Source organism: Ammospiza nelsoni, chromosome 3 (assembly GCF_027579445.1).
Source record: "Ammospiza nelsoni isolate bAmmNel1 chromosome 3, bAmmNel1.pri, whole genome shotgun sequence".
In the NCBI taxonomy this organism is placed as follows: Eukaryota; Metazoa; Chordata; class Aves; order Passeriformes; family Passerellidae; genus Ammospiza; species Ammospiza nelsoni.
The window spans coordinates 58684981-58694256 of NC_080635.1; the positions used below are offsets into that span (position 1 = coordinate 58684981).

Sequence of the window (9276 nt, forward strand, 5' to 3'; positions counted from 1 at the left end):
AAATAATAATAATTCGTTCCTTGGGCGGCATTCCCCCCTTCCACGTTAAGAACATCGCGGCTACGAGGCACGGCGGGCATGGGGAGGGGGCGAGGGCCGTGCCGGGTGCGGGAGCCGGCAGGTGGGTGCCGCACGGAGGGACAGGACACGGCTTCCCGCGGCGGGGCGCGGCCGGGGTGCGCGGCGCCGGCGCGGGCGGTGGCGGGCGGCGGGCAGCGGTGCCGCGCGGGCGGGCGGGCGGGCGGGCAGCGGTGCCGCGCGGGCGGGCGGGGGGCGCCGCCGGGGCGCTGCCGGCGGAAGGCGCAGGGTGCCAGGTCGGAGCGGGGCGCCGGTCCCGCCCCGGCGCTATCCGGCCGCCGGGGAAGCCCGGCCGGGAGCCGCAGCCCCGAGCCCCCCGCGGGCAGCAGCAGCCCCCGCCCCGCCGCTGCCCGTGCCGGACGGGAGGGGAGGGAGCGCGGGAGCCGCGCCGTGGGTGCGCGGCCGCTCGCACCGCGCCCTGGCCGGGGAGCGTGGGCAGCGCCAGCTTCCGTGGGGCAGGGCCGGCCGCGGCCGGCAGGTCAGGGAGGGCCGGAGCGGCCCCCCCGCCCCGCTCCGCCCGTGCGTGTGTTTGTGTGCGCGCTGATTACAGTAATTTTGAGGGTGATGTTGCAACGGGGCAGAGTGTGCGGGGCGGCCCGTGCTGAACTTTATAACGCTCCCGCATGTCAGCCGCCCTCGATAGCGCGTCCATAAAGGGGTCAGCGGGAGCGCCGGCCGGCCTCGCCGCCCTCGCCGCCTCCCTCCTGCCTGCGGGCCGCCCGGCCAGGAAGGGGAGTTATTCGGGATTGCAGCAGCGGCCGGGAGCGGGAGCCCAGGCACAGCCTCCGCGCCGCCGCGCCGCGCCCGGGGTCCCGACAGGCAGCAAGATGAGGGGCAAAGAGGAGAAGTCGTCCCTGAAAGGTGGGTTCACCGCTCCGCCCTGGCAGGACAACTGTTCTCCACGGGGAAAAGAGCCTTCCCCCAGCAGCGGGGTCCCCGCGCAGCGATGCACCGGGGGATACAGGCGGGTGCGTGCGGGGGGCAGCCGAGGCAGCGCTTGGCACGAACAGAGGCCAGGTGACTTGGCGAGAGCAGCGGAATCCTTGTAAAGAGACCGACGCAGAGCGGGGGCGAGGGCGCTGGTGTAGCCGGCTGGAGCGGGGGCGCTTGCGGGCGGCGTGGGGGGCCGCCGCTGAGCCGGCAGGACGGCAGTGGGTGTCAGCCTCTGGCAAGCTGTGCAGAGCTGCGAGCGGGTTGTGCCAGAGACTGGGAGCCGTTTGCCTCTGTGCACAGCCGGCAGGAACGTGCCGGGGGTCATCGCCTTGTAGCCCGGAGATGCCAGCAGGCAGAGGGGCAGGGGACGGGGAATTTGGTGACCGTCGCAACTGTGGATCTCGAGTGGTTTTTAACAGCAGTACTCTGAAAACAGCACGAAGGGACAGAGACAACTGTCTGCTTCTCTTTCAATCTATCAAGCGGGATTTTTTTGAGGATAGTTTTAAATCCCAAACTTTATTGTGGAATTCGTTTTTCTTTTTTTTTTTTTTTTATTTTTTTGTTCTCCACTTGCATTAATGACAGTGGCAATCTCTGTGTGCAACAGAGTGAGGAAAGCCACAAGTGAGAAAATTTAGAGCCCCGCCAGCTGCAGTCCACATTTCCTTGCTTCTCCTGTCGCCGCTTCCTTTCCTGGCGCCGGCTCCCTTCCACTTCCCTAACCGGGACGGGGGGGCCGGCCAAGGGCCCCTTGCTCCGGGAAGGCCACCGGAGGCGCGGAGCCGGCAATCCTCCCTCTTTGCTTTTTCCCTATAACGCCATTGTAGCGCTTTTGAAAGACCTGTGCCCAACTCGCAGGGCTCTGTCTCTCTCTTCTCCGGGTCATCCATGTTGCCGTTCAAGGTGAGCTGCTGCCTGTGACGGCTGCCGTGCTGCGCTGCTTGCCCGCCCTCCCTATCCCCCGTGGCGCAGGCTGCAGGCAGCTGCCAAGGGATGCCACCCAGCGGCCGGCACTGGTTCTGGGGGGAGGCAGCAGCAGCGGGTACAGAGGGAAAAAAAAAAAAAAAGAGTAAAAAGACGGTCTCCGGGCGGGGGGAGGACGGGGGCAGGTTGCAGCTGGAGCGGCTGGCCGCAACCCAGCGCCCTTCGTTCAGACAGCGAGGCGAAACGCGCATGAATAACACCCCGTCGGGTGGAAACTTCCAGCCGCCTGCAGGGCGCAGGAGCTCGGTTCCCCCCCGACCCGTGCCAGGGCTGGGGCGGGGATGCGCCCCGGCGGGGGAGCCTGGCGGCAGGCCGTGGTCCTTGCCGCGACCCCCGGGAGGAGGGCTCCGGCTGCATTCTTTCACCTTGGGCGCCGTGCATGCACCAGTGCTCCTGGTGTGCCCCCGGCGCGCCCGTGGGGAAGCGACTGAGCCATTATATCCCGGGTACACGGTGTTCCCAAATGACCGTGTACAGTAAAAACAAAATCTGCAGAGCGGGGCTGTTTCCCTTTCTCCCCCCCCTCCCCCGTTATTGCACTTGTCCAGCCCTCGGTAATCTCCCCAGCTTTTCTAGAAGTAGATTTCTGCTCTCTCCTCCAAGTTCAGGGAACGGATTTTTTTCTCCCGTTGTTTCCCTTTTTGGCATTAATTTTTCTTTTCCTTTTGCTTTTAGTTATGTCCCAGCCAGGATCAGGGCAGTGCACAGAAGGGACGTTTGTTTGTTTTATTGAAAACCGGGCAGGAAATTTTGTTCTTCTGAGTCACTGCGGCTCCTTCAGGGAGACGTCAGCGTCCCTTATCGCCGCTCAGCCGGTGCGGCGGCACCGGGAGCGGACGCAGACTGCGGGCTGGTGGGGGGACACCCATGCTTTCGGGAAGAGGTGGTCGTCCTAAAAACACAGCCAGATTTCTACTTTATATAACCGTAAAATAAGTAGGGCCGGATAACAAAAGGGGGGGAGGGGGAGAGAGAAAGTCAGGGTTACGGGAGTTTGCTGTCAAGGAAAAAAAAAAGGATTTGATTCTTTTGCCTGTGGATGCTCGGCATCCTGAGGCAAGGTCCTGCGGGGTACTGTGTGGGGCTCCCCTGAGGGGTGCGCCCAAGGTAGGGCGGTGGTGAGGCAGCGACGATTGCCTTCCCCTCCCACCCTCGACATCCCCCGAGGCAGCCACTGGCCGCCCCTCACAGGACGTCGGGGGGCCGCGATCGTCGCCGCCCCGCCCTGGTCCCGCCCAGCGCCGCCGCCACTTAAACGCCGCCGGGTGCTCCGCCAAGTCAGTGCGGTGCTGGGAGCTGGTGGTACTGTGCTCTTGCTGTGCATCCCGCTCTTGCTTCAAAATGACCGTGAAAGCAGCTGAGGCGTCTGGTCCTACCTTGACTTACTCGAAGATGAGAGGGATGGTGGCCATCCTCATCGGTGAGCGGCGTGCGGACTTCTTCGAAGAAGCTCAAGGGGCTGTGATTTTTCTGTCACGGTGGCTTAACGATTTTGTTTCTCCTTTCCTTTTACTTTATAGCTTTCATGAAGCAGAGAAGAATGGGACTAAACGATTTCATTCAGAAGATAGCCACCAACTCCTATGCATGCAAGCAGTAAGTGTCAGAAATCTTGTGGGGAGGGGATTTCAGTCACAAATATCCCTAGATATTGCGAGATGTAGTTTAAAAATAATGTTTGCTTACCGCAATTCCTGCGGCATTACTGTTACGGAAGAATTTATTTGTCTTGTTGAGGTATTAGTCACTTCGCAACCATCTCTCCGTGAGCTGGGTTTGGAACAAATAAGTCAGAGATTTCTAGGGACCCGTCCCTATTTTGTGCCGTACTTAGTGTGTATGTAAATTTCTTTGTATGATGGAACTTACTGTCACTAGAAAAATTTTACTCTTTAAATCGAATGGATTGTTTTGGTTGCCTTCTGTAGTAGACTCAAGCAAAACTCTTCCGTGATACGTGCTTGCCCTCTGGCGAGAAGATCTGCCTGTGCTGCTCCCGGTTAACTTCTAATCATGTGTGCTCTTATCCTTGCAGCCCTGAAGTTCAGTCTATCTTGAAAATCTCTCAGCCTCAAGAGCCTGAACTTATGAATGCTAATCCTTCTCCTCCGGTAAGTAGATTTTACTCAGTGTGACATTTTTAGAACATCAATTCGGCCACTAATAGAAGTGTAGCGAAATTAGCATCACGAGTATTGCATTAGTGCAATCTCATAGCACACTAATGTAAACAAGGAGGAATAGTTGGGTTAGACTGAAACTTTCTGTTTCAAACATAAAAATGTTTAAGAAGAGTTATGAGTTGTTATTTCAGTATGGAATGTGTCGAGGACTTCAACAAGCACTTTTAAGTAAGCTATGGTTGTTAGACTTTTTAGGCAGTAGCTATTAGTTTAAGATATCTGTTAAGAGATCAAGTTTTAGTGGCAATAAGAGTGTTAATCTTTATTTTCAAGGTCACTTTATTTATATTTTTAGAAAGGATAAATTGTTGGGACTCTCATTGCTGAGCTGTTTTAATGAACGTGGTTTCTCTGTATTTTTTTAGCCCAGTCCTTCACAGCAGATCAATCTCGGCCCATCATCCAACCCACATGCCAAACCATCAGACTTTCATTTCTTAAAAGTGATTGGAAAAGGCAGTTTTGGGAAGGTAAGCATAACTTTTATTTTCATTCTAACTTATTTATTCTTGAGCTCCTCTGTGAAATACCGACGAGTGGGGTTTGCACTGTCGTTGGTGAATGGTGATCTCTCAAACCAAACCTGAGCACATCCAGTGCAGGAACAGGGACTCTGCATTTGAATGAGTCAGAAGAGCAAGGGAACTCAGTCCTCTAGTGCTCTGAAGAATAGATGTACTTGGCTTTTGGAAGAGAAAGAAGCTAGATGTAGTATCTTTGGGCTAGATAATTCTGCCAGAACGGTAACAGTGTCAGGCATTTCCAGCAAAGGGCTTGCACATTGAACCAGAGGGATGTGGCAGTGCTCAGAAGCTAAAGTAAAGGCTGGTTGCTGGCTGTGTTTACAAGTTGTTCCATATTTCAATATTACTCAGTTCTGCAATTTTATGCACTTTCAGGTCCTCCTTGCACGGCATAAGGCAGAAGAGCAGTTCTACGCTGTTAAAGTCCTGCAGAAAAAGGCAATCCTGAAGAAGAAGGAGGTAAGCTGCTCTTCTCAATGCCATTGCAATGTCCATCAAAAACTTTTTACTGCTACCGCTAAGCAAGTGTACTAAATGTTAATGGATTTCTGATGTTTTCAGGAGAAGCACATTATGTCAGAACGCAATGTCTTGCTGAAAAATGTGAAACACCCCTTCCTGGTCGGGCTTCACTTTTCCTTCCAGACTGCAGACAAATTGTATTTTGTCCTGGATTACATCAATGGTGGAGAGGTAAGCAGTAAGAAAATTATTAGTATTTCCTATCATGTGCATGGTGGTAGGGTAGATATTTTCACCCTTCCTTTTAAATACAAAAAAAACTGCAAGGGGAAAAGTCATGGGGGAGAAGTTACTAGATTCAATGTTTCTGCCTGCCAACTTTTGAACTACCAAAGGATCCTTAGGCCATTTCCTGCTATTGTTCTCCCCGTGCTATATATGTTGAGTCTAATTAAGTGCGTTGTTAACAGGCTTTGGCGCCGTTTACACGACTTTGTTCTCTCTGTCTCCTGTAGTTGTTCTACCATCTCCAGAGGGAGCGTTGCTTCCTGGAGCCGAGAGCCCGATTTTATGCTGCTGAAATTGCCAGTGCACTGGGCTATCTGCACTCCCTGAACATCGTTTATCGGTGAGCAGCCTTGTTCAATTTGTTGTACAGAAAAAAAACATGTGCTTTGTTAAATAAACATTGAAAAGTTCAGATCCATAGGAGCTTGGAATTGCATTTAATATTTTGTGGTGGCTTAGTGAACTTCTCTGAACAGCTGCACCTAAAATATTCTTGCTGCACCTCCTCTAACATTTATTTATCTCTTTCATCTCTTCCTGCAGAGACTTGAAGCCAGAGAACATCCTGCTTGATTCACAGGGGCACATTGTCTTGACTGACTTTGGACTCTGCAAAGAAAACATAGAGCACAATGGCACAACCTCCACCTTCTGTGGCACACCAGAGGTATGGCCAGCCCTCAGCCCCCCCACTCTCAGCACAACAGCAAGAGCTGTTCTTAGCAGTGAAAACCGACTTGTCCCAGGTGTATGTAAGGCTGGTTACATGAGCAGGGGACATTATGGGCCTTTTAATAATAGGGCTGCCAGTGAATACATGTAGGATGCATGGAGCTTGCTGAGCAGGAGAGAACAGCTCTCAAGCCATCTGCCTGTCTGTAAAAATAGTGTAGCTTTCCTTTAGCCTAGATGTTGCTGGGATTCAGTAAGCTGCTTTCATTCATGAATGGGGAGGCTTTCTTGGTTGTAAAGATCCCTATGGCTCACATGGCTCTTTCCCTTCTCTTACACAGTATCTTGCTCCTGAAGTTCTCCATAAGCAGCCCTATGACCGGACTGTGGACTGGTGGTGCCTTGGAGCAGTCTTGTATGAGATGCTTTATGGCTTGGTAAGCAACAAATCCTTCATGACAGATCAAACTAGCTTACTCAACCTTTTCCCACAAGAAACCCCATGCCTGCCCGTCAGCCTCATTAACTCCTCCTTTTCTGCTTCCCACAGCCGCCCTTCTACAGCCGAAACACCGCAGAAATGTACGACAATATCTTGAACAAACCCTTGCAGCTGAAGCCAAATATCACTAACTCAGCTAGACATCTCCTGGAAGGCCTCTTGCAGAAGGACAGGACAAAGAGGCTCGGTGCCAAGGAGGACTTTGTAAGTGAGAACTGGCCAGCGCCCTCATGCAGTGTTGGGAGGATGACTGGGCCATACTGTTTACATTAGCTCAGTTCTGAATTAATCTATTTTTCTCTCTCTTAACAGATGGAGATTAAGAATCACATCTTCTTCTCCCCAATTAACTGGGATGATCTCATTAATAAGAAGATTACACCCCCTTTTAACCCAAATGTGGTACGTATCACTTCTAATTATAGAGTGCATGGAGAGTGTTTTTACCCCTTGTCTTTGGGGTGCCCAGGAGCCAGGGGCAAGTGCCCAGATGTGGGTGTGTTTGGGGAATGGAACTTTCCTTCCCCTGTATCTGTGTCCAAACAAAGTAAAAAACAGGTGGTAATTGACTTTGGCTGTTTTTTTTGTTGTCTCACATACTTCATTTGCATGGGAATTTTAAAATAATGCCCAGCCTCCCCATTTTACCGAAGGAGAAGTTAAGGTGTAGGGAGCAAGTAGCTTCCCTATGGCAGAATTAAAATTGGCTTGTCAGATACTAACATGTAAAGTGAGAGATCAGGTTGTGGAGGTTGCTCTCCATAACTTTCTGAGCATTTTATAACTTCCTTTAATAACTAGGAGACCAAAGTCCTGCACTGCAAACTGCTGTGTGGCAGAGTGGCATGTTTGCATTTAGCTTCTGTTGCATGAGCTTTGTGGGACTGCAGCCATACTAAGTTGAATCATCTTGTTTTTAGTGAGTCAGTGTGCTACAGCATACAAAAAAGGTTAAACTGTTGAAGGCTGCTAAACAGGGGGCCTGAGGTGATAACACTGAATCTCTGTATGAGGGTGCTTGTCTCCATAGAGAATTGAGTTGTGAACTCACAAAATCTTAAGGTCTAAATTCCTTTTCTGTCCTTTCCACAGAGCGGCCCCAGTGACCTGCGACACTTTGATCCGGAGTTTACAGATGAGCCAGTCCCTAACTCCATTGGCCAGTCCCCAGACAGCATCCTCATCACTGCCAGCGTCAAAGAAGCCGCTGAGGCTTTTTTGGGCTTCTCATATGCCCCACCCGTGGACTCTTTCTTGTGAACGTTTTTATTTTATTCTTTTTTAATAATAATAACTATTATTTTTATTTTTTGTTTGGCCTTCTGGTGGAACTGCCAGTTGACCAGTCACCTTGAAAGAGAATTTGCACATTTCCACCATGGCAGCTTTGCAGCCTTAATTTCAACTACACTTTTTGCTGGAAGCTTTTTTGAAGAGCACATCATTCTAAATGAGCTTTACAGGCTTTTCATTTCCATTTGTTCTTCCCCCAAAGTGGTGCTGTCTCCTTGGGAAAGAAAAAATGACCGCTGCCATAGACTGCTACGGCAGATCATAGGAGTAAGAATAAGCTGTTTTGTAATCGTGCTCGAAAAGCCTTGCCTGGAGATCTATCTGAAGGTGATAAGGATTTTATGAAATGTGCCTTTTTTCTGATGAGATCTTGTGAGCTCCAAAGCTTTCCCTGTCACAGAGTGTGTTTCTCAGTTCATTTTTGTGGGTTTACTATGTGAACAAATGGTATGCGTGTGGTCTGCGTACTACAGATGGACTTAGTTTAAAGCATCAGTGTGACACTTGCAGGATACCACAATGTGGGGCATTGTTTGTTTCTTCCATATTTGGAAGATAAATTAAGTGTAATTTTGAAATTTCTTTTGTAAATCTATACTGTCAACTAAAATTATTGAAATGGGCTCACAATTACTTGTATCCAAATGCTTGAAGAAAGCATTGCTGCTATGAAAAAAGATTTCTATTTTTAGAAAGGGTTTTTATGGACCAAAATGCCCCAGCTGTGCAGTCAGTCAAAGCTGTTGGTTTTTATTTTTTTCTTCTTTAGTTTAAAAGATATCATCTGTAAAATGGGCATTATTTATGGTCTTGGGGTTTGAGGGATTTTCATTCCTGATTGTATGTATTGTAAAAAAGATCTGTACATTCAGTTGTAACTCTAGATGTATATTTAAACTTACAGACTTACTTGTAATGTATACCATCATTGTAATGTAATATAATTAACATGGTTATATGTATCATATTTTTTTGTGACCAGACCCATAGGTTTGCAGTAAAATCCTGAAAAATACTTCCATGAACTTTGTCTTATTTTAAAACAAAGTTTTTAGCAAGATTTAAAATAAGTCCAAGCTGCCAATCAGCTAATTTTGTTTAGGTGTGTGATGGTTATTCCATCAGACTGCACCCATAGAAGTCTTGCCATGAATACAGCTTGGCAAAGTATGTGGATACAAGTTGGTCTTCCAAGTATGGGTGTTGGGAGTGGTTGTGTAGAGTGGGTGTTCTTTCGTGATACAAATGCTCCCATTCCCTCAAAATTAGTTTCTCTGCCTCAAGCAAAGTGCAGGTGCTGCTCTATGGTGTGGGCAAGGCACAGTTACACTTGAATGATGTCCTTAGGTAACCA

General features: G+C 50.0%; 1 protein-coding gene across 2 annotated transcripts; it reads left to right on the forward strand.

Moving 5' to 3' along the window:
* Positions 1-555: 555 nt before the first annotated feature.
* On the forward strand, positions 556-8937 carry SGK1 (serum/glucocorticoid regulated kinase 1). 2 transcript variants are annotated; one of them, XM_059467328.1, is made up of 12 exons: positions 556-939; positions 3519-3594; positions 4034-4109; positions 4547-4651; positions 5081-5164; positions 5267-5398; positions 5683-5795; positions 5999-6122; positions 6469-6564; positions 6678-6833; positions 6942-7031; positions 7722-8937. In XM_059467328.1, the coding sequence occupies exons 1-12, from the start codon at positions 702-704 to the stop codon at positions 7887-7889; spliced, it is 1458 nt and encodes a 485-aa protein (XP_059323311.1). In that variant the 5' UTR covers positions 556-701; the 3' UTR covers positions 7890-8937. The 2 variants fall into 2 exon arrangements, with proteins under 2 accessions (XP_059323311.1, XP_059323312.1); XM_059467329.1 differs by lacking the exon at positions 556-939 and adding an exon at positions 3243-3418.
* The last annotated feature ends 339 nt before the right edge of the window (positions 8938-9276 follow it).

Coding starts and splice junctions, on each gene's coding strand:
- SGK1 (XM_059467328.1), top strand. CDS start 702: ATGTCAGCCGCCCTCGATAGCGCGTCCATAAAGGGGTCAGCGGGAGCG. Junction 5,165..5,266: donor CAATCCTGAAGAAGAAGGAG/GTAAGCTGCTCT, acceptor TGATGTTTTCAG/GAGAAGCACATTATGTCAGA. Junction 5,399..5,682: donor ATTACATCAATGGTGGAGAG/GTAAGCAGTAAG, acceptor TGTCTCCTGTAG/TTGTTCTACCATCTCCAGAG.